Genomic DNA, 26532 nt, shown 5'->3' on the forward strand with positions numbered 1-26532 from the left:
AAAAATTGCATCATGATATGAAAGTAGACTTATGTCTTTTCCTTACAGATTAAAGCCGTAATATAATATTTCCTTAAGAATGTATGGGAGCGCCCAAAATTTCACATGATTGACAATCCAAAATAGCTTTTTACAGTATAAAATAGACAAATGACTCCGAAATTTCAATTTTGAGGCCGAGATTGTTCAAGAAAGGGGGTCATTCAGGTTATTCAGGGTCACCATTGGGTGTAGGATTTGGGGTCTTTTATGGGCACATGACGTATACCCATCAATAATGGGAGGGGAGTGCCCCCACCCCCGGTGCCATCCCCGATGCATGATTGGCCGGCCTGGTTGAGTCTTCGGCATTTTGAATGACAGGAAGAAGATAGATGCATTTGAGTGTGGTGCTATAGGAGGCTGTTGGGAGTATCTTGGAAAGACCGTAAGACAAATATCTGGGTCCTGAATAAGATTGGCACTACAGACTTGCATCAGAAAGTCCATCGTTGAGAGGAAATTGCGCTACTTTGGCCACCGTAGCTCCATATGGTGGAGTTGAGAAGTAGCCGGGCCTATATAGTTCTTCATGGAGCTGTGGAAGGCCATCGTGGATTTGGAAGGGGACGTCCATAACATCTTGCCATGTGAAGAACGTCAGTCCGAGTCATCACATGGAATGGGTACGCCCGCGTGCGACACCTTTGATAGAAAAACCTGCTGACCCAGAGTCTTCAGCGAGGCGAGGATCATAAGTAGACTAAACAATGATATGAAATATTTATTACAAAGCACGAAAGTTGCTAGTCAAAGGCTATCTGGTTATTAATGCATGCTTAACTTTCTTTGGGCCGCCCAACTCACTATGTGCCTGCCACTCCTTCTCCCTCTGGCATTTTGCAATGTCGATGTCATGAAAATTGTACGGCTGAAAATAGAGACTCTTTAAATGGAGTTCAAAGGTTAAAAGCAGTGTTCTTATAAATATTTTCGCATAATTTTCCTAATTGATTTTCAAATAAATCACATATAAGAGGTTTATCTTTAACCAATTTGGCATTGAACATATTTAAGTATAAGTACACAACTGCTGAATATAAAATCATTCAAAATTATGTAATTTTGGATAAAGAGCTCATATTTGGACAATAACCTAATAGCAACACATGCCGTGAACGTGGCTCGGTGCGGAATCTCTGTGGATTTTCGCGAAGAATATTTAGTGTAAATTTCGCCTTTCCTTGACTCCAAGATGGTTTGTGGGGGGTTTCAGTGCAGTAAAAATGCGCTCATAGCGCTCAACAGTTTGTATATCGTAAGTATATTTAAATTATCTTATGTAGTTCGGCATAAACAGTTTGTGAATTTCATGCCTAACATACGGTACACGTAACTAATTGCCATTGCTTGCAAATTTGCATTGGTTTGTACTCATGTACTGCGCTATTTTCGCTGGTGTTTATTTTTCAGTTTCAAGCGCGTTACGCATGAATCATGATCTTGTGATTGTGAAGTACTGTGTTTACCATGGTTGCGTAATAAATGTACTAGTGTGTCCTGTATAGGATTAAACATTCATGACATTAGACATTCAGTTTTGAAATTAATGAATTTCATTTGTTGATTGATATTATCATGATTCATGTCTATGCATGTAGGTATGCTAGGTGAATTCAAATTTGCCATCAAACTGCATCATTTTACATATCAAATTAAAGCCCTTTAAGTAAAGAAAGCCAAAACTGAAAACATTTTTGTCATAGCATTTGAACCTTAACAAAGTTACATCTTGTCAAAGATTGACTATCATCAAAAAGATTCTGCTAGCAAAATTCCCCAAAACGGCATTTAGGGGTGTTTCTAGATCTTAGTTAGACATGTCCACATTGCTTATTATAGAGGGCGACATTCAATCCAAAAAGTTGTGTCCACAGTAGCTCACAGTCAATGGTTATAAGTAACTGTGTATAATCCCCATAGGGAAATACAAAAATTTGAAATTTGGACACCAGAAACTTGACGACGTAGTCTAAAAAGTGCTGGTACTTTATCCTTGATACAGAAGTCAGCATTCACTCGTTCGGACATCCGGGAACATTGTCCCCTTCGTCCCCTTTGTACAAGCGCGCCCATAGCAACCAGCTCGAGAAAGGGGAACTGCACATGCGCTGCACATGCGCACACTGGTTTTACAAGGCTATTTCCCCTTTGTGACGTCAGCCCGACCAAGAGAATGCAGTGAAAGTTAGATTTCATAAAATAAAATCGCCTTTGTGTAAAATGGATCATCGTGGTAAAAAATGATGCATTACATGCTTTTTTTGTACAGTGAGTCAGTGTAAGGCATTGTCAATGATGGGCACAGAAAAGTGCAGTTTTTTTAAAACAGACATTTGCCCATAACTTCGCTAATTTTTGACCTACAGACATGGTTGACCCCTCATTTTTTAAGTTAAATAATCACCTTTTTAAACAAAATAATTTCAATGTGAAATATCCTACTTGAAAATTTTGTGAACATGCCTATCTTAGTCTCATGGCGATAGCAGCTTTTTTTAATAGAACTTCTATCAAAATCCCTATAAAATTCCATGTGCGACTTGATTATCACCATGAAGAATCATATATTTGGGTCAAGTGAAGTATAGAAAACATATATGTAGGTTTCCTTCACCGACCTATTCTCGAAAAAAATTCAAATTTCTATGTAAATATGCATTGTGTTTGAGCCCCGGTTTCAGCGAATTTCGCTGACTAGCAAATGTGTTAACTAAGGTTTGCCTGGGATACCTATATCATATGATGATGATAACCCAGCTTGTCAATGGTTATTCAATTGTCCACCCAAAAAGTTAAGCCGATGACAGCACTTGATATATGTTAAAATCATGTTAAGGCCAAGGAAAATAAAAAAAACATGTTTCACATCCAGGTTTTTGAAAAAAAAGGAGGAAGAGGGGCCTTTTTATTTTGTTATTTTTTATCACAAAATCAGTGTATTTACCGTACTCGAGAACTCTAGCTTCGAATTTGCACACGATAGTAACATAGTTACGCATTGGATGCTAGAGTGCATTACAATTGTTTTTCAGTCGGACAGCGGTGCAATTTTTTGCACCGGAGGTTATTTATTCTCTAAATGCTGAAATTTGGATGAAAGTTATTTTGATGAGTCAACTGAATCTTTTGAGCAAGATCTGCCCATTTTGGACAGTCTACAATTTTGCTGAAGTGTAATTTTAGCAACATTTTTGATGCAATCGCCAGTCGTGATCGGCTGTATTTATTTCTGAACTTCCATTGCTTTAAACACGGTGTCATGCTTCAGCGAATCCGACTAGATTTTGAATGCAATGGTCTCTAACCTACATTTGTAGAATGTGAAGCTATCGGTGAGCAAATTCTTGGCTAGACATCTCGAGCAAATACCGTATTTTTACTGAGAGTGACTCCCCCGGTAAAGCCTAGAATAAGAATGAAATTATTAGTTTCCCGTCACCCATCTGCATCACATTCAATTTGACCAAAACTTTCATTATATTTTCATAAAAAGTCAATTATATTATCAGAAAATTGATGGAAATAATCAAAATTGAAAAGTTCTCTCAAAATGTCTGACATCCCCTGCTGATCATAATGAACAGTTTTTCTTAGTTACAATGTATAGGGATAGAGGATGTGGTAAATAATGGAAATTTAGGATTGCCTCATGTTTCTAGTGATTACAAAAATTACGAAAAAAATTTCTTTTTATTTTAATAATAAAAATAAAAATCTTTTCTCAATCTGTTGCAAAATGTCTGTAATGATGATCTAAGCATTATACCTCTAGAGATAAGATGGTCTTTCATCAACAATACAGGTAATAATAGCCATGTAAATGAAAATGTTGACAATGAAATTTTCCAAAATAATGAATAAATCACTGAAAAACAAGGTGACGGGAAACTGATCATTTCATGTCATTAGCCTAATGAAAAATTATCACAATGTTATAATAATAATATGTAAAAAATTTAGATTTTCAACTTATAATATTCCCACTTGATTGAACTTTTATGTTAAATCATTGACCATTTATGGCCATGTGTCTTGAACTCGCCCCATTTTGCGTTGCGCAGACTTTTTGAGCTTATTTACGCCTTCCGAGGTTTAAGTTGACATAAAATGTTAAATATGCACTCCACCCCATACAAACTATACATTTCCTGAAAGGAAATTGCATGAGGAATCCAAATATGCCATTTAAAAAATTGTAGTGGGTATTGTTAAGTTGTCCCGACTGAAATTGTCAGCTGAAATTTTACTTTTTCATTTGTTATCTTTCAAGCCATATTTTTTTAACCTCTGCCCCTATCTTTAATTGCTCATCATATTTGAACTCCCCATGAAATTTCCCTTCAGAAAATGTATACTTGTATAGGGGTAGGGCATATATACCTATTTTCTTACTTTTTCGGAAAATGACACTTGGGTCCAAGTTACATGGAGATGGGCCTTTTAATTTGTAAACGGGAGCAATTAAAAAAATATAACGGCAATGCTCATGATGCTGTGTCTTCCATAGGATTTGTACAGCCCGCTTCCTCAGCCACCGCTTCCTCAGCCACCGCCACCCTGAATATTCCAAAAGCAAATGGACATATCTCCAACACCCTAAAACACACATTCATGAATTTCGCACAGCATGTAGTATGGAGTTTCAGCTTTAAATTGACACCACAATTATGTCTGTAGTACATGTGGTTGTCAAGTTATAAACATTTTTGGCGGAAGGATCTGGAAAAATGCAACGACGCCACCCTTTTTGGGTGGCGAGTCCAAAACACATGGCCTTATATACCACATACTCGACATTTTAATGTGAAAGTCTGAAAGAGCATACATGTACATATCTAAATGATAAATCAATAATGCAACACTAAATATAATATAATGAATATATCACCCCTAAATGTAGCTCTGCATTTTTCCTCATGATACACATTCTAGACCTGTCTAGACCTCAACATGATTTTATGAATGCTAATGATGTGATAGTATTATGTCCTGTACATGTATACCATACGTTCAGATGTTTACCATGTTTACTAGCTATTCCAATTGAAATCTATAACCCCCCATGTAAGACAAGAACTTAATCTACCACACAGGGAGTGTGTATTTCAAACAGGGTTACCTGAATGGGTGGCTTCAGTTGAAATTTTCACTCCCTGTGTGGGAGATTAAGGTCATGTTTTGCATACAGGGTGTATATATTTCAACTGGAATAGTCCTTTGAAGTAGGTTAACTTAACAAGTCTCAGACCTGTAGGTTGCACGATAACTGATACATGTATACATGTATGAATGTACGTGTATACTTTATGTTGGCTTTAAATTGTTTTATTTATTAGCCAAGTAGAATGAGATATATAACTTTATCTTTTCTTTTTATTATGCCTCCACCGCGAGGCATACTGTTTGTGTAATGTCCGTGCTTCCATGCTTTCATTTTTTTTTTACCACACTCGCAGATATTTTCTGTTTTCTCACTTTGATCAAGTACTTTTGTACGAAACGTCAGTATATAATTTTTATGTCAATGATAAACATCGTTGAACACCACCAAATTGTTCAATCTACTTTTTACTTTATTTAGTGCTTTCATTGGTTTTTTTAATAATCCACAACCTCATTCCCACTGAATCAGTAAGTGCTCCAAACAAAGTACATCTTGATACTGACTTGACTTGTATTGTTATTGTTACAAGTTCTTAATAAGTACATTTGGTGATAGCAGAGTGAGCACAAAACTTGGGATCATTTATTTATTTGTCAGAATTCAGGCCATAAAATGAAAAAAGGGAATGGGGATAAATTGAGGGTAAATTGAGTTACCTACATGTACGTAACCCATGGATGAGGCGATATTTACGTACGTGTCAACAATATACATTTCGGGGGAAATTGAGACCTTTTCGGAGTACTGCCATTTCATTAGAGGATGGCATTGGGGGTATGGAAATATTGCACTATTAAAAATAAAAATCAATATCAATAACATGCATTGGTATGGTTTGTGTAAATAAAACAAGATTGGATAAGTTGTACCATGTACATTGTATAGTTGATGTCTGGATGAATTCAAAGTCCACATAGCATTAACTTCCTTAACCCTAATGCTACCATACAAAATATATGTAGGCAAAAACACTACTAAACAGCCGAGACACTCGTCTGGTTCAGTGCTGATTGTGGAAAACCATCCCTGGCTATAACCAATAACACTCTACACCACCAGACCTTGAATTTCATTGGAAGGGGGTGGGGCACCCATTTTCAAGGCCACTGGGCAAAGACAAAGAAGGACACCAAGGCCTACAAGTGGATTACTTGGAAGTTGACAAAGATCTGGTGCACCAAGACCAAAACTGAAAAAGGGCAGGCAATGGCTCCAAAATTCGAGCCCTGATCACAACCCACCATCCATACTAGAATTGGTTCAATTTCTCTGATCGCGATGCCCTCAAATAGCGTGCAGAGTGCCGGTTGCAGCCCAACCCAGCCAAACCCTCTCCGCACTTAGACTGTAACATTGAGTGAAGGAAGTTTTTGATAACCAAACAACTAATCACCGATTTTGAAAGCAGGGCGAAACCGGATATCCCAGAGAAAACATATGAAAGTGAGCATGGATTGGGATAAACCAAGTGCACACGATATACAGTCCTTGGGCACAGACAGGGCTTGAACCCAGGACCTCAGTGGTGCAAGGAAAAAACTGCTGCGCCAACTCATACTCTCCCAGAGAGAGAGATGGCGCAATGGTTGTTCCTGCTAGTACAATGTACAATTAGTACATTTAGTTAAAGGGATGCTTACATGTATGTTGTTGTCACATATATATCACCTCATCCATGGGTCGGGTAATTAAGATCAATATTTTTGTAAGCCTTAGGACCATGCAAAACTTTTTGGATATTTATTTTTCTTAAATTGGGAGCGATCAGAATCAGATTCCGATTTTAATGGGGTTATGTTTGAAGGCATTTTAATAGGATCTGATGATTCTGATCAAAACACAGCTGTGGAACTGGTAAATTTAAATTCAGCACACACAAAAGTAAGCTTAGGATAAAGGTACTCCCCAACTTACAATTTGTACTCAAAAATATCGAGCTACTTTTTAATTATCCAAGATTATTGTGCACCATATTCTGTTCTTTTTGATGTACAGATTTTCAGAATGATAGATTTTTTTTATATTGCCACTGCTTGCAATCAAAAGGTTTTCAATTTAAAAATTGAAAACCTTTTGATTGCAAGCAGTGGCAATATAGACCAAATCATAGGATGATGTATTAAAGTACCGTACCGTAGTATGCTCTATGAAGGATTGCAAGTAATTTATTTTTGATCTGTATGGTACTATGTCGATCTGGTTTTCCTCTGGGGTTTCCTCTTATGTGTTCTCGCGGATGCTTACTCCCCATTCCAGAAAAATGCAGCACTCATTTTTGAGATTTAAAAAAAAAAAAATATTATCAAGTTCTGCCAAATGAAACATAGCTCAATCCTAATCATTCATTTAGTCCTAATTGAAGATAAAAGAAAAGTTCACTAATTTCTTGAAAAAAGAGCCAAAAACATGCATTTTTGCCATTTTTTCTGACAAACTCGTCACAAAAATCACAGACTTGGAACAAGTCTAAGCATTCAAAATCTTGAGTATATGCCAAAATTTTGCTCCAATTTTCACCTTTTTGTGTTACTTTAATTAAATGGTTGGTTATAAGAATGAATCACATCTTTTCCAAAAATTAGAATGCATAAACTGAAATTAGTCTTAGTACAAGTCTTTGGGCATGATTGTCATGTGCAGCATACAAGAACACCCAAAAACGCATGTCCAAAAATTGGCAAAATATTAAAATATGACTTTTATTGCTAGTTAGGATTAGGATTTGGCAAAACAGGATAATATTTTTTTAATCCCAAAAAATTAGTTCTGTATTTTTCTGGAATAGGGAGTAATTCTGCCAGAGTGTTTTCTGGTTTGAAGCCGCGCTTTGCCAATAATCAATCACAGTATGTACACGCCACCTGTCCTGTCTACAGTTGGGCAGAGATGATGATATGGTTGGTTGGTAGGTTAATAGATAATGAAAACAATCAATAGGAATATACTAGAATATTCAATTAATTATTACAATAAATTGTTTTGTGTGTACACCTTTGTTTTTTGCTAAAATTTGCCAACTTGAAATAGACCTAAAATTATACTTTTTTTTATTAAATGGGCTGAACTGTGAATTCTGTGAAAACCTGTGAGATCTTATTACAACCAGAGAATAGTTTAATGCAATCAAACAAAATCAGTCGGAACTCGGAAATATTAAATTTTCAGTTTTTATAGGATAGTAAAGTGCTTTACAAAGCTTCTTTTTGCAGAAAACCCCAATGAAATTAAACAACCAGTTCCAAAGATGTGAGCAAAATAAAGAGTTACCAAAACAAGTACAGGAAATATTTCCTTACATGGCTATATCTCAGAATCCATATTTCCGAGTTCCAACTGATTTTGCTTGATCGCATCACATATTTGATAAATTAAATGTAAATTTGTACTAAACCTTGCCCAATTATAGAATTATTAGACTTGTACCTTGGCCATATTCTTTTGGTTTTGCATGGTTATGAAAACAATAATAACATTAAAACCATCAAGCTTTTAAAATCCAATAACAACCAAGTCTAACATGGGTATCTATGGGAGATTTTATTTGTGTAGAGTGGCACACAGCTATTTAGTTCTGATATTTTTTGCCCGCGGTATCAGAACATAGAAAGCACACAAAAAACAGATTGCTTAAATTGTAAGTGTAATTACACCTTGAAGATGAGGAGATTAAATATTGGTGAGGAGCAAACGCTCTAGGGGTATGTTATGTATGTTGACTGCGTATTTAGAACAGCTAGCTAGATGGGGGGAATTATTAAGTTGGCCAATTGCCAGATTCATGGTACACCGTTGTTTAAGTTCGGGATATTTTTTTTGGAGAATTATGTTACACAGTACGAAAATGTAAGTTGATTTGCCGCAAAATACGTTTGGGAGAATCAATTTATTTCTTCCAAACGCTAGCTGTTGCGTTTAACGTCATGACGAAAGCTCCAATACATTATTTTGAGGGAGGAGTACAAAAAGGCCCCATCTCCAAAAGCTGCCAGGTGGCATTATTATGTAGATGTGTACAGCATAGAATGCTGAAATTGTCGATTCTCTATAAGGCAGCTATTGTAGGGAAAATCTGCTTATTAACCCTTAGCCTTTGTTTGTTTGACTGTAATAAAACTTAAAGATAATAATTTGGATGATTTTAAAATAAAATAATTGCAAACAGAATTCATCAAATAATTTTTGTATAAAGATCTTGAGACTTACTGATTTGCAGTACTGTACTACACTAGGATCCGAAACATTCCCATCTATTAGGGCACAGTTCTTTAACCCGAATACATGTGCACATTCATTGAATGACCTTTGAAAATTTGGGTACACAAACTCATATTTTGCAACTTGAGGTCAAATTTTGCACTAGGCATGTTTAATTGGGGTTATTGAACTATGCCATTGGGGTTCATAGTGCTACTGCTACATTGTGCATTCTAAAAAGCATGACAAAATGAGTTCTTTTTACACGTGGTTATAGTAATTTTAAAGAACGCCAGATGGTGTTAAACACAGTATTTTTGTTGAAATAAAAATGCCATTCAGAATTAGTCAGACAAAGGTTTTAAAAAATACACGGTCAGGAACAGCAGTACTTGATTATAAAATTATGCACATTGAATCTTGATCAAACATACGTGGATTAAAATTAACAAACAAATTGATGTGTAGATCATTTGAATAAAAAGGGTATAATCATGAGCTGTTTTTTATCATAAGTTGTATAAAATGCATTCAATTTGTACAATACGCTAAATATAGGGCTACTAAGTATGCATATAGTCATGATAAACATGTAAAAATCATCTTGTTAAATACAAACACTGAGAGAGGAAATCACTTGTGCTGATGAAACTCGCTCTGCAAATAAAAGTGGAAAATTTCATGCTTCATTTATTTTCGCATTCTTAGCAGTACCGCGAAAATAAAAACATAGGACTAGTCTATATGTGACTCCTCGCCACAACTGAGCCCGGATGTCGCCAGTGCCACTATTGAGATATGCTCCATCGAACTTAACAATAAACAATAGGAAAGAAAGGATTTATTGACTGTTTTATTGATTTTTCACTACTTAAATGTCAAGTACTATAGACATGATATACATCATTTTAAAGCTAATATAAGCAGAATATTTTGGTTGAATATCTCAAAAATGATGATTGGCGACATCCGGGCTCAGTTGTGGCGAGGAGTCACATATTTGTGTGCATATAATATATATGTGTAGATCAGGGTTCGAATTCGTTTAAATATTTTGCCTAGCAATTTTTGGCTAATTCCTCATAATCAGATACTTCCATAAGCACTAGTGATAAAAAGTGCTATACAAATGCAAAATTGGGTATAGCAGTTACTTCAAAATGTGGAGCAAACTGCTATGTGATACAGCCGAATTTGAACCCTGAATGGTGTAGATCAATTATAAGATGAAGCTTAGAATTTTGAATTTATGAAAAAGAATAAAAAACAATATTTTCAAAATTGACAATTAATGTGAAAACAACTAATCGCACAGCAATTTACATTTTTACGGCACAGTTGAATAGATGTTGAAAATTCATAGCCATATTATGCAGTCATGGTTTCGGTCAACTGATTTAATGGGCTGTTTGCTGCTGAAATGGATATGATTTGTAGCGAATTAGGGATACGGGCAAACTGGCTGTCATAAAAACCATGTGATGACCATGAAAATCATGTGATACCCAGTGTCCTAAATTTATTTTTTCACATCTGCTGAACCATTTTCTAAACACTGTTTGATTGCTCTTTCAACCTATGGAAGTAGAAAATTTAATAAGTGTTTTAACCAAATGTGAAAAAGACTATGAACATGACTGTGATATCCATCAGTTTAGGAAGCAACTCAGTGGCAAATAGTTTGTTCGGCTTATATAACCATAACTAGAAGGCAAAAAAATAAGACTGGTAACACTGTGTATATTGATATAGAATAGAATGCATGATGCAGTTGGGCATAGTGCGTACGACAGCGTTCAAGCTTTGACTTACGTTTGGCAGACAAAGTGTGAAAAAAGTATTTAGGGGTGAAAACAGTCAAAATTCTTGATTACTTTAGCGTTTTTAGGGTAAAATGTCACATATTTTCAGATTTCAGACTTAAAACCCTTATTTTTCACTGATTTTGAGAAAAATTCATTTTTTGGTCCAATTTTGGCCGAAAATGGCCGTTTTGGGGTGACGAAAATTTTGACTTGCTAATTTCCTGTGAGTGTATGATAAGGCTGGCATTTTCAGGCGGGCTTGCGGGTACCCGCCCGAGATTACATTACCCGGGCAGGAAATACCCTGCCCGGGTACCCGAAATTAAAAAAATAAAATTAAAAAAGTTTGTAGTGTCCCTGGACAGTGCTATGGGGAAAATTGTTAATAATTATGCATTTTTTATGTCAGATTCAGTTTCTACACAAAATTTCACCCTAGAAAAATTTCCTTTAAGTAGGATATCTTTCACTTTAAATGTCCTCCATTCTGTCCGCCAAACGTAAGTCAAAGCTTGAATGCTGTCGTACGCTAGTTGTGCATTGCGTAATGCATGACTGGCATACGCTTTAATAATGAATTTACGCAAGCAAAAGTTGGGACTCAAATGATGCGTGTAGTAACAAAAGCCGAATAATTTTCGACTATTATAAGCAGAACAAAATTTAGTTGATGGTCCGAGCTGCCAAGGTTGTTTTAAATATCAAATGATTAAATGATTTTTCAAAATGATGACAAAAATATATTAATTGTATGACTGATAAATGATACATTTTCATTTCTGTAATTGAATCGAAATTATTTTTAGAAGAGCAGTTTTTTAGGAAAAACCAAGTAAAGTGTTGCTTAACATTTGCATCCATTCATTTGCTCAAGTTGAATGCACTGAGTGTACAGGCACAATTGAATCCTTCTTTAGCAGAGAAAGCAGATTCAATTATAGGAGCTAGGGAAATGATAAAGATCAGATATCAATTGAAAGCTAAGAGCTGTGAACTGCCATTTACTGATGAAAAGCCCTACTGTTTGTGATGTAGGATTTTTACGTGAAATTTTTTTGACATTTTTAGGAAATGATAATAGATGATTTTGACAAAGGTTTCTATAATTTGTCTCTATACCATTACCAAATGACTTTATAATTTCATGATGTATTCCAAATCTAAATGCTAAAGTCTGCATGCATATAAAGGAGAACTACATTGTAGAGATGATGTACATACAGGTATGCCTGTGAATATTTATTGCATTCAAAATTAGGGAAAAAAGCATTTAATCCATTGCTTCTTGTTCTTATTTACATTTGTTGATTGAAAATGTCGACACTTTTTGTTTTAATGGGAGAAGTGTGTCAGAATAGATGGAGTAAACAGAAAGGTTTGTCTCCCAAACATTTTACAAAAAAATATATGTGCTATGTTTTTGTTTGTTTTTTTAGAGAGAGAAACCAGCTAAGTGGTATGTGGTGTTTTTTTTTGTATTTTGAACCCACTTGTTCTTGTTAATTTGCTGCTACGCTGTCACTGTTTTTTTTGTTTTTTTTAATAACTATAAAAAGCCTAGGGCTATGTGCAAGGATAGCTTTCACATGTAAGCACACAGGTTTTAGGGATGAACCCTTTTTTGAGCCTGACAGTGTTTGAGTTTTTAAAGATTTGAAACTTTGGATCGGATTTGGAAAAGCTACAATTGATCGGGATGAGGTTAAGTTCACATTAACCGGTCTGGGGTGAAAAAAAATTGGTCCGAATCAGGTGGGTTTGTTCCAAATATTCCGGGACAGGTTGGGTCGGGTTCCAGGGAATACCAGGATCGGGGTGGATAAAATCTCGCGCCGCAGCTGGGGCATTAATCAGAATTGGGTATACATTCACAACTGTGACATTTCACCTGACTTTTTTAGAACATTGTGTATGAAGCTAGTTGTTACATGGCACACAAGTAGAAGTACATGTAGAAGGCAATTAATGGCACATTCTCCTCCCATCACATTGCTCATGGCACTATGGACCACAATAGCCTCATCCCAATGGCATAGTCCAATAACCTCAATCACATTTTATAGTGCAAAATTTCACCTCAAGTTGCAGAGTATGAGTTTTTGTACCCAAATTTTCAAAGGTCATTCAATGAATGTACAAATGTATTGGGGTTTAAGAACTGTGCCCTGATAGATGAGCATGTTCATGTTGTGGATCCTAGTGTGGTTTGACAGACTTTCACTTGTTGTACTCGATACTTTGATCAGCTCGTAATCGGCGGGAATTGTTAGGCTTTTACCATTACGCCGAAAAGTAGACTCACGTTAGGAGTGATAAAGTTGATCTGTCTGGTCTATATTGTGTGTGTTAAATGAAGTAGACAAAGAATAGGTCTTCAATTAATACTTTGTGATGCTTCTGGTGAGATGTCACAAGGCAATTCTCCAAATAAAATATATTAATATCATCCGCGATGTTATAAGGTCCGCCGATTACGAGCTGATCAAACTATACTTGTTATTGCAATATCAATTTGATGAAGTATTGAAGTTGATATTTTTATGACTTATATTTTGGCACAAAATCAACATTTACTGATTCTGTATGCAGAGTACTATGTAATCTTTGCCCAGGAGCGCTGATGATAGAAGTTTTTCATGTACCTCCATATTACACATATGAATCAAATCATATTTCTTTCCTGCATTGACTGCTTTACAACATTTAATTTGAAAATATTACCCCCTAAGTATGAAAATGTGATTAATATGACTACGTTTGAAATAGATGATATGTATGTGAAGGAATTTAGAAGCATGGTTGCCACGGGATAACAGCGCTTATATCAACACGTCATCATCTGAACGGCGAACGCTATGCTATCATAGCAAAAAGCTGTGCTATCATAGTCAAATAATACTAGTGCTTTCCGCTCAGGTCAGATAAACACTGGGTCTAGGGGACTTGTGGAAGTCGCTACATGTACAGCGTGTGATGAGAAATAACAAGGAATTTTGATTGTTCTTCTTGAAGGTTTTTTTCAAAGAGAATATTTGTGTGCATGTCAGTTAGATGTAGGCTATGTAAGTGTGTGCGTATTAATAACTGTACCACACCATATCAGATTATTTTATCAAGGATTTGATGTACAAGACGCACCTAGCATATAGCACTTGTAAGAACAACTGTGTTTAAATGTAAATCAACATGTTGTTTAGGGTATATAAAGGGTATTAATTTCTAAACAAGCAAAATATTCAAACATGTTATTTAAAAATATTTGGAAAAAAATGTTTGCAAACTATATCTTCTTACAATAACATTTCGACAACATTTTAAAAATGTGTGTGTTCATACAAACTGTTCATAACTTTTATATAACCCAAGTACCCAAAATTAAATGTTATTAAAATGTTTTAACCCAAACCCAAAATATAACCAGTTTAAAACATTTTTAAAACGTTTTGTGTTTGCTGGTTAGACAGTGTTTTGAATATTTTTGCATTTTGCATCGGAAGTCTTCATTTGTACCAAGCAGGATGCCTTGCATCTCCTGAGCTATCCCCAGTAGACAGTAAACAGGCAAAGAAGATATACTTCCCATAATGCATTTCTACCATTTCAATTTGCTGTCACTGCTTTGCTATCTAGTGCAACATGGGTCGATAGTGATGAAAGTGATGAAATGTAAAAAAAAAAGTGCAGTGATTTATAGTGCGCTACGCACAGGCACAACGCCTAGACATTGATCCACAAGCCTCAGCACACTTTACAGGTTGTTGCTGACCACTACGGCCCCACATCATTCCATAAACCATTAAACAACAATTCAGGGATTTTGCTACTTCAAGAGCGCACACCCTAGACATTTTACAAATAACCATCGCAACCAGGATCAGCTCCCCGAGTTTCATACGGGTTACAACAAGACAAATTAGCAGTGAGTTCCTTGTCCAGGGGAATTTCAAGCTAACTCAATTTTTCCACGTGAGCGTTGTAGGCACCACCAGGGTTCGAACCCGCAACCTCCCGCACCATAGTCGAATGCCTTAATGATTGAGCTACTTGACTGCTATACCTCAATAAACAGAGCATATCCAGGCAAATCTTGCAAATAATGTTTATTTCTTGCCCATCGACCCATGTTTTGCCAATCTATTCTCAAAATGAAAACAAAGGCAACCTGTACAAAATAATGGGAGTGTCATTTGATGTATCATGTTGCAAAGGATTCTGGGAAGGGTAAGATTTTTTCTCTGGCAAACAGATGGATAAAATCAATTGTCCTTTGGCACATCCCAATGCAAGATATATTTAAAACACATGATTGATTTTTTTAAGAGCTCGGGCAAAAATCAAAACTTGTTCAAATCAGCAATGATAATTTATTTAGTATTCAATGTATGCATGACTCGATCTAAAAATACAAATTTATGCTGCTGTGACTTCTGTTGTCAAATATAGTGATGGATAACTCTTTTTAAAAAAAAAATTTTTTTTTTAATTTTCAAATTGTGTCACAAACTCATCCATATTACGGTAAGGCCAAAAAAAAAAAATATTGTTGTGTTGCCCTCAAGTGGAAAAATGGGAAAGTTGGGTCGGGCGGTCGGATTTTTTATTTTTTTTAACCTTCAGATTTTAAAAATCCCTCAAATATTAAATAATGCTTCTTCAATTAGGGACATTTGTCAATTTTGACTTCTGGATACCTGTTAGACATCAATTAAAGACTAGTCTTTCAATATAATATTAATTTTAAGTGAAAAACATTGATTTTTTGAACAAATCTGTAAAAATCATCATTCCAAAAAAAAAAAAAATTGCGACCCTGATTTTTCAGGATTTAGGACCGGACGGTTGAGGGCAACACAACAATTTTTTTTTTTTGGCCTAATGATGATGATTAATACCTGATTGTATGTGACATTAAGGTAAAATTTAAGTGAATCTTGAATATGTTCTAAATTGATGAATCTTGTACTTGGAGACAATTGATTAAAATGGTAATATTTAAGATTTTGGATTTGGTACGGATATGCGGAGTTCAGATTCCTAAAACAAACCTGAAAAATAAATCAAATGTGATGAAAAATAGACAAAAAATCTACTAATTTTCAATTATTTTGCTCAAAATTACAGTAAATTTTGACAATTTTTACAAACTTTACTAAAAACAATAAAGAATCTGCAGTTTTTCAGATTTTTGGGGAAAAAAACCCTCTCTAAAGCAGTTTTCTGGAAATTATCCCCATTCCCCAGGTTTTACATGTATAAGTGCACAGATTATAGATTAGAAAATAAGCTTCAGTGTTTCCAAAACTTAACGCGGCTGTGTACTCTAGACATTGTTTCTTTCGCGAAATTGAGTTTTTTTGATATGTTTGTACTTTGTTATGTTTTTTATAAATACAAGGAATGAAAATCCAGATTAATAAACTCCAACTGCAATATTTGAAGGATTTTATTTCACTATTCCACTCGTGTTTGAAATTTAAAAGGAAAGAAAATCTTTGTTGTACCAGCAGGGTACATCGCACAACAATAGCGCATCGCGCTATGTCATCGCGCAATTTGGTAACGCACAGATATGCTCCGTATCGCGACGCTTATCTGCATAATGGCGCATCTTATGGAAACACCACGGAAGCACTGATTTCACAAAACCTAGCGGTCAAATGGCTCCGTTTTAGCTGATAAAATGTGATTTTTTTTTTTTTTTTTCCCCGATTTAAACATCAAGATATGAATAGATTTCGCCCAAACTTCTCAAGGGGCTGTGGATTACCCGATGTTCACGTAATGTAAGATAGAAAAACGAGAACTGCCGCATTCTCCTGTAAGCTTCGATCAAAGTGCAAAATGTTACCACTTTAAACTTCAACGGCCTTTATTTCAATGTTCAATTTTTCAATAAAATGACGATTTAGGTACACGATAACTCAATAAATACAGCATCTATAGGTAAGCAATTAAACGGTTTTCTCATTTTTTTATATTTTGGTCTGTTTCCAATTTTAGGCATCATTGTGTGCAAATAGGCGGTTATGAATTTTAAAAAGTTCATTTTGATGCCTTATATGGTCAATATCTCAAAAAATAAGGCCAATATCAAAAACTATAAAAAAAAACGTTTTTGGAATGGTGCCTCAAGATTAAGAAAAAAGTAAAACAAAAGTTTTTGGAAAGAGTGTTTTTTTGTTATGATGTACCGAACAAAAATTGCCAAAAATTCACTTTTTTGTGATTTTCTTCATAATTGTTGTTTTACACCAAAACTGTACTTATATTGAGATTCATTGATGTCTTGCCTTTATAAAAATGTATACTTTTACATGTCTTGCATGAATAATTACAAAGTTATGGCACTTTTACTACATGCGTATCTGAGAGTACACAGCTACCTTAAAGCCCTTTTAAAACTGCTAATGAAGGAAATCTTGAAATCATGTCTTGATTTGGAAATGGAAATTGATTGGCATTATTTTAATTTGTTGTGGCTTTATTCAGTGGCAGAGGTGCATGTCATATTCTAATTTACATTCATGCCCCAGGAGCGTTGAATTTTTTCAAGGTGAAGACGTTCATAATCAATTAATCCATTGAACCTGATATTTTCATATAAACTCCATCAATAACACCCTATTTTTACTAATGAACACTGATTTGTGTTCCGTCAGAAAGTGAGTCATACTTCAAAATACACTTAACGAGCATCTCCACATTAGTTTCTAAATAAGACATAGGTAGGTGATTAAATGAGTGCTTGGATTTAGCCACAATTAACAATTTACCCAGCCTTAAGAGTCATTACCTCACACCCTTAACATTTCAGTATGCCTATTAAGGGGCCGTCCATAATTTTTGCCATTTTCACTTACGTACAAAGCGTACGTAACTTTTTACCCCCCTCCCTCCCTCGAGTTACGTACATATAAAATGGCGAAGGATTTTGCAATGGGTTTCATGCCTTTATAGTCGCAACAGTGACAATCCACACTAGAGCATTTGCTGCCATTGATCCTAGCGCAGATAGATACTTTTTGAAGTATTTTGGTATGAAATAAATTAAGCATAATGTAAAATAGGACCACTGTGCATATTAGACTCAAAATTAAAGAGAAAATCATTTTTTTATGAATAAAATATTGGAAAATTCCATAATTTTTCACTTTAATTTTTTTTTATTGCTCAAACAAATCGCCATTTTTCTTACGTACACATGCCAAGGATTTTTACCCCCTCCCTCCCTCTTACGTACGCTTTGTACGTAAGTGAAAATGGCGAAAATTATGGACGGCCCCTAACACCTAGGCATCAGTGTTGTTATCATGTGCAAAAAACACATCACAAGTACACAACATGAATATTTTTGGATGATTCTGCATCAAGATGAGACTTGGATAGGGAACTCTACCTATTGCTTGCTAAGGAAACCTTCATTTCAAGTAGGCATTTTATAATAATTCAAAAGATCTGATTAGTGAACTATTTATGTGTGAAATATATATAATGTCAAATTTTGTGATTTCAAAATGCTGGTTGTAATTTGTGGATGTTTGTATCAGGGTCTACAAGCATGCAAGCCTATGGAATGAGTGGTCATTAATTTGAGGGCGCTATCACCTCGGTTTTTAATTCAGTATTGGGATTGTAGTCAATCATCCAATAATAAGACATTGTCCTCACAAAATAAATGTCCTATACCTAAGGTGGTACTTCACCCCTTGATAAATTTGACTATTTTTGCATTTTTCTCAAAAAATAATAACACACTGATAATAAAAGTTCTGTATAGGGGCAAGGAAGGAATGTTTGTTTTACTATCTTCTACCATGTCGCCGGCTGTATTCCATAGTGGCGTATAGTGATTTTTGGTCATTTTTTGAAAATTGGCACATATGTTTTTAATGATGTTCTCTTTCATTTTTCTAAGTCTCATCAGTCATAATTAGCTAATTAATTAATTAAATGTGGCGTATAGTTCAAAGTGACATTTTTTGTATTCCATAATGGCGTATCGACCATACGCCACTTTTTATACACATTTTATAATTATGAAATATCGGCAAAATGAAAAACATCGTATGTCATAGTGGCGTACATATCGGACCTATACGCCACTATGGAATACTGAACGACTTTAAAAATAACGCCATAGGGATTACACGGCGACCGAGGTGGCGTCGGTTAACGTTAGGTTAGGGTATTGCGTTTTGTTTGTTTTCCATAGTGACGTATAGTTTTATTTTCAGTTTGCCAGCAATAGTATGTATTTATTTCTTTTGAAAAATATATAACAATAAAATCTATTTAGTTTACTACAGAAATTTCACATCATTTACAAAATATAATGAATGTCTGACTTATACAACTCGATTTTAAATTGGCATTTCTTCAAACCCAATTTTCTCGAAAAGTTATTTATTCGCGGCGCCCCACTATACGCCACTATGGAATACAGACGACGATGTGATACATGTAGATGACAGGCAGGTCCAATATTTTGGTTAGTGGATCCTGAAATGAACGAAACTTGTTTACAGATTATTTGCGCGTTCTGCGATCTCGTCCATATATTGTGCCTTGACAAGCGTCTTCCACAACGACGCAGTCAAGCAGTTGCTGCCATCTACCATGCAGAAACCAGTGGTGTAGATTTCTTTTTGACATTTGGGGGGAGAAGTTGGAAAAAATTTCTCGAAGTACTAGTATACTGAATCCAGCACCTTTTGACTGCAGAATAAGATTATGGAACAAATAAATTTTGCCATTTTGAAGCCAAATAGTTGAAATATGATGCACAAGTGGAATAAATGTGTGCGGAGCACGAAAAATTTGCACTTTGGGGGCTAAAATGGCCAGGTATGAGGCTAATTTTGTCAGAAACCCACATACAGCCGTCAACATTGGGGGGGGGGGGTGATTGTATGGACCATCCCCCCTGGCAAAATATTGGGGGTATAAATCCATCCCCCAGGGGTCTACGCCTATGGCAGAAACCATTGAAATTCAGCGCTAACAAGCCAAGCCACCAGCCACTGCCTAAGAATGGCACATAGTGTTAAGTCAAGTACTCTGCAACCAATGCTTTTATTATAGTTTGCAGTATGTAGATTTCACAAATCTATAGTGTAAAGTTATGGATGATATGAATCCACGGTGGAGAATACTGTTATTCAAAGAATAAATTAGAGGCAATATGCGCAAGGCTTGGGCAATATGAACAACAAAGATACAAAGGTGAATATTGGTAATGAGTAAAAATTTCACTCGTACCTTTGAAACAACTTACAAAATGAACATCCTCTGAAAGGAATGGCGTCTCTGGTGTATTCATTATCACACGTAATCAGGGAAAATGGAGTTAATTGTTCATGGTTCAGCAACTCAAATTACTTCACCGATTAGATTACATTCATACTGGCAACACATAACCTATTCTTTTATTCAATTCCCGATACATTGGGTTTTCCTGCTAATGCTGTAGATTAACTAGCAACATACTGTAAACCGATCTTTACAGTCTTATATAAGGTCATGTGTCGTATGGTGGGACCCCAAAATAGTGGGAGGCGTTACATTTTTCTCTCCTCTTTCAGATTTAACTTGTTGGTACAGAGCTATTCTTTGTCCAATTGCATAAAGTTTGGGTTCATTATACAGAGCTCTTGATTATTCTACTTTTCAAATATGTTTCACAATTTGAAATTATCATTTGTTTAATTAGTGAAAAATATTAAAATGTTAACAAGGATAAACCTGGAGGATAAGCGGTAGAGGATAAGAGATGTATAGTTTTAGACGTGTTTCAATTTAAGTGAAAATGAGGACAAATTATCAAAATCAGTGCTTGTAACGCAAATGTGCCCCACCATATGACACATGACCATAAGTTAAAAAATTCTATTTCCAGGGTCTATGGTTAAAATTATAATGATGCAAAAATGTCAGGACATGTAAATTAGCAGTTTAAAAGAAAAGTTTATATTTACTCTTAATTTGACTTCAGAGTTTCCTCCAGATTATTTCTTCATTTGACATGATAATTTAGGTTTTTTTTCTCTTTTTTTTCTTTTCTTCGTTTTAGATCATACTGTGTTTTTGTTTCTTTGATCTTTAACTCTTGTTCACACACGCAAGGGCCTGTAGCTGGAGTAAGCCAAAAAAAAGAGAAACGGTTTGACTCTCAAATGCACTCGCATAAGTGCATGTATGTGAAAGCCAGGGCTTTGCCGTTTGAAATTTGCAGGGGAGCTTTTAATTACCCCCCTTGAGTGCTACAAGAGGGCACTAGGAGAGCATTTTTACTGTACTTTATGTTGTTATTATTGTTACACCAAAGGTAGGTGAGCAATAAAAAGCTCTCCTAAGCTTTATTTGAGGGGAGTGATGGGGAGCAATCACTTTAGCTCTCCTTAAATGGCAAAGCCTGAAAACCATCCAATCATGTAGCTGTATGCACTGGGCGTTTGTTACAGGCATATTTTTTTAGTTATTAAAAAACAAAGAGCGGCAAACAACTGAACAAGGGCTAAACACACACACACTCAAAAAGTTTTAGAGATAAACCTATATTTTTGATGATCATCTAAGTAAGATGTTCATTTATTTTTATTGCCAATTTAAATTTATTTCTGCATTCACTTCACAGGCTAATACTACATGTAACTAATGCTCTATCTATAATGCATGTTTGTTATTACTAATGGTGTCATTGCCATCATCTTACTACCTTTATAGATCTCAGTACAGAAGAAATTGGCTTAGTCTAATGTAATAAACAACAAGAAATTGCTTTAAATGTGTAGTCACTGCTGCAGTGTTGTTAGACAGGGTCTATAAATGACAGGAAATTGCTTTATAGTCAGTGCACCAATGTTGTTAGACAGGCTGTTTATTTTAAAAGAGATGGAACTAAAATTTATTAGATGTAAAGAAAATAATTTTGAAAGAGGGGAGAGAGAGGGAGTGAGGTAGAATTAGTGGAGAGGATGGGGAGGATTAGGCCTTTAAAAAAATTGTTTGATTGGCGTAACATAAAAAAAATTAGGGTAGGTAGGTCGGGATTCTTTTTCTTCTTTTTTTCCTCTTTAAGCTGTAAATTTCGTTTGATAAAGGCTTTGGAACTTTTTTCTTCTTTTTTTTAAAATTTATTTATTTTTATTTATTTTTTTAAATTTCATTATTTTTTTGTGCAAAAAAAAAAAAAGTTTGAGTCGGGCCTAATTTTAGGGTAGGTCGGGTTACGCCAATCAAACAATTTTTTTTTAGGCCTTATGAAGAGGAAAGAGGAGATGAATATCTGAGAAAAAGACTGAAAGAGAGACAAGATAAGGAGATGGGGTAAAGATCACAGAATTAGAGATGAAGAACCAGGACTTGACTGCCATCTTGATACAGGAATGGAGTAAAAATTTGGGGTATTCGGTTTCCCTTGAAATGCGCTTGATGCAATTGTTGTCATGCAAGCACGACATGGATGATGGGTGCATTTGAAAGATGAACTTGATGCGACCTGCATGTGACACCAAGATGCTTAAGATGAGATGCAGAATTGTTTATTGTTAGTCTCACGCGCACTGTCGGTAAGGACCCAAGTACCCCAATTTTCTCCCCAAAGCAGACAGCACTATTGTACGTGGCGGTACAGGGAGTCCAGGTTCTTCTTCTCATCTAATTCTGTGGGAAAATGGACAAAACTAGGAGGGTCAGGTTGAAGAGGACAAAAATGGAGGGATGGAGGAAGGTGGGGAGATTGAATACATGAGAAGAAAACTGGAAGAGAGACAAGATCAGTGGCGTAGCCAGTGGCCCCCCCCCGCTCGTCGTGGCTGTCGGTACATGTAAGGCTGTCGTAGACTGAAGACGTTGGTGAAAAAAAAATTGGGTTAACAATAGACTATTTTATACCCAGGGTGACAGAAAAAAGGGGAAAAATTGTGAATGAAATTAAATTTTACATTCAAATTGTGTGTTTTTATGTTGGTACCGCCTAATAACCTTTTCTTTTTTTTTTTTTTTTCTCTTCACTTTTTCAAACCGTGCAAAAAAATTTTGGGTCAACAAATCACAACTTCCGTCGGCAAAAAATATTTCCGTCTGTACATTTACAAGTTGTGCCCCCTCGGTTCCAAAATCCTGGCTACGCCACTGGACAAGATAGGGAATAAAAATAAACAGGTGACTAGGTGAGGGAGGGGGAAGGTGACTCGTGAGTGAGGTAGAAAAAAAGACAATGGGGAAAAGAAATACAAGAAAAAGAATGGAAGACAGAAATACATGTACAGAAAGACAAAAAGAGATAAATGAACGAGAAAAATTTTTGAGGAAGTAGAGACCAATAATAATAATAATATAAATATGCTAATCAATCATGATATCATCGATGGGTAATATTATTCCCCTAGCGTGATATCATTATTTCTGCATTTCAAGTTACTCTGTAATTTCATGTCGTCATGATGTTTGTTATTAGAAGGGCTCATCCATACATGTCAGACACTGTCGGCTCATCAGTAATTGATGGGTTTATGCAATGCAATACACGACCTGATTTGATGCCAGGCAGAGAGCTGCAGAAACCCTCATGGAATTGAGAAATTTTGCCGTTGCATATGGGTAGTAAAACTGAAAGTGTCTCATTATGTGTGTCACAATGTATTAAATATTATTATCCAACCTAAAGAGAATTGAGTTACTGAGAAAATACTTTATAGGTTAGATTAGGGTTCTTTTATGTGATTTTATTTTTGCTATCGGGTGAGGTAGTGAATTATCTCAAAAGAATTTTGATGTTGTCAACATTAATTAGCTCAATCTGAAAAGTTTTTATGTGCTAAACTCATTCAAATATATACATTTTTTTTGCGCAAAATGTTTCTAAAATCTAAGTTCTGTTTTAATTAGCAGAGTTTTTTCAGTATTTTTTGTGCATCTACTTGCTACATTTCATATTTATTACAGCTCCTTTAGGTTAAAAAAATGTTATGTCTCAAAGCTGCCGTGCACGTTTGTTTTATGTAGTGCGGCTATGTCAGCTGAAACGGCAAATTCATTTTTTTAGTTTAATTAACCATAAAATCATGAAATTCTGAGACAAATTTGGAAGAAAGTTACTTGATTTGATACTCGCATTGTTTAGGTATAAAACAATTGATGTTTGTACTTCAATTGCATCAATCAACCACAATTTTATGTTGTGTACTTTTGAACATACAAAAATGACATCTTTAATACTTCAAAATTTAGTTAGAAAACAAATCTTTAAAAAAAAAAAATCTTAAAAAAAACAACAACCTCATTGCATATTCGTTTTTTGCCATGGGCCTTGAGGCATAAATTGTTTTTTTAGCCTTATTGAAAAGCAGAATTAAGTATATATTGTTCCCATATTTTGACTGTTCACTGTTCAGATATAGCATAATTTGAGCTTTCGAACTTTCAAATAAAGATGAATGATTGTTCAAAGACTATATTGTAATATATCTCCTGTTGGTTGCAATGTGCACACCCGAGGAAAAAAATGCTCACTTTGTGGATTATTAAAATTTCACAAGCGGATTCTCTGTCATTTCCTATTCTTAATTCTTAACCCTCTGAGCACTACCCGCCGATCAAACATTGCCTCTGATTGGTCAATTACATGATATCTTTACTTTAATCACCAATCAGAATGGAGCGTTGCAAATAATTCACCCCAATTTTTTTTGCGTGGTGAAGTTATCGTAACAATGTTGCTGATTGGTCCGATTGATAATGAAAACTTCTTTTTGGCCAATCGGCATGCCTGTAGTTCTCATGGGGTTAAATGTACCTAGAGGAAATATATTCTAAACTTCACCATGAGAAGTTCACATCCGTTGAATCAATATGTTATGCTCCAGAAGCAGTGTAGCACTATTTACAAATCCGCTCTCAAAGCCAATTACCATAATATGATTGTTTTTCTTATTTTTTCCCTTTCTCTTTCCTACGCAGATTGTGGCCCTGATTCTCATCATAGTTCCGTCTGTCGCCAAGACTCAAGCCTACGTCAGCAGTCTATACATCGTCGGTGGCATTATAGCATGCGGAATCTTTCTTATGTTTGTAGCCATCATCGGTCTAGTGGGAGCTGCAAAACACCATCAAGTCTGCCTCTTCTTTGTATCCTTTTGCTTATCGTCGCACTTATTTGCATACCTGAAGTGATGTCATCAGGGACATGGCATATGCCTGTGGCATGTTATTTGTAGGTGTAATGTGAGAAACTTAGTCTCTAGTGTGATTCTACAATCAACATTGATAATTGTACAAGGTGACTTAATGTGGTAAATCATAGCACATTTTTAACATTAATTGGCATAATATACCTGTTATTTGAAGAAAAAATAACAAATATATTAACAAAGTAGCAAGAATGCAAAGTGTCATCTACTGCTACGTCATTCCATGATTACTCGCACTTCATTTTCAGGGGACTTGACTTTTTCTAAATCCCATATTTCTTTCATAGGATGCCAAAATATTTGTTTGCCTTGTTTGTATAATGCACAGACCTAACTTGATAAAAATGTATGTCCAATTAAAAGTATGTGATACCAAGAAAAAGACAATGATTACTCGCGTCACCTTTTTCAAGATGGGCAAAAGAAATAGCATTTATTCAGCAAGTTGTTTTTACAGAGCAGGTAGCAAATATTGCAAGCATTTACTGCTGAAGCAATAGGATGTTGCAAACATTATCTGCTGCTGATAGTGATACCAATGTTATTTTGTAAATGGCTTTCTACTGCTGATAGCAATATTATTGCAAATGACTGTCTACTGCTGATAGCAATTTAGTGTTGCAAATGCTATCTACTGCTGATAGCAATATTATTGCAAATGGCTATCTACTGCTGATAGCAATATTATTGCAAATGGCTATCTACTGCTGATAGCAATATTATTGCAAATGGCTATCTACTGCTGATAGCAATGCAATGTTGCAAATGCTATCTACAGCTGATAGCAATGTAATGTTACAAATGCTATCTACTGCTGATAGCAATACAATGTTGTGGATGCTATCTACTGCTGATAGCCAAATTATTGCAAATGGCTATCTACTGCTGACAGCAATGTAATGTTGTCTACTGCTGATAGCAATGTAATGTTGCAAATGGATATCTACCAGTGGCGTACCGTGGCCACTCCTACCCCGGGGGGCTGAGGAAATTTCAATTTTGCTGCCCCTTCCTCAACAGCCTGAAAAGGTTGACCCAATTTTTTTTTTGGTGGTTTGAAAATGTGAAGAGCAAAAAAACAAAAAGGATCATAAGCGCTAGCGCTCTAATAGTACAATTTTTTCAATTTTTTTATACT

General features: G+C 35.4%; 1 protein-coding gene across 2 annotated transcripts in view; it reads left to right on the plus strand.

Moving 5' to 3' along the window:
• Positions 1-1132: 1132 nt before the first annotated feature.
• The window catches only part of LOC140142781 (tetraspanin-31-B-like), a 54315-nt gene continuing 28915 nt past the window's right edge, over positions 1133-26532 (plus strand). Inside the window, exons 1-2 of one of the 2 annotated variants that reach the window (XM_072164779.1) lie at positions 1133-1297; positions 25165-25332. In XM_072164779.1, the coding sequence (XP_072020880.1) occupies positions 1235-1297; positions 25165-25332 (231 nt within the window). In that variant the 5' untranslated portion in view covers positions 1133-1234. The remainder of the gene's footprint in view (positions 1298-25164; positions 25333-26532) is intronic. The other variant, XM_072164778.1, reaches the window with a different exon arrangement.

Source organism: Amphiura filiformis, chromosome 20 (genome assembly GCF_039555335.1).
Source record: "Amphiura filiformis chromosome 20, Afil_fr2py, whole genome shotgun sequence".
Lineage (NCBI taxonomy): Eukaryota > Metazoa > Echinodermata > Ophiuroidea > Amphilepidida > Amphiuridae > Amphiura > Amphiura filiformis.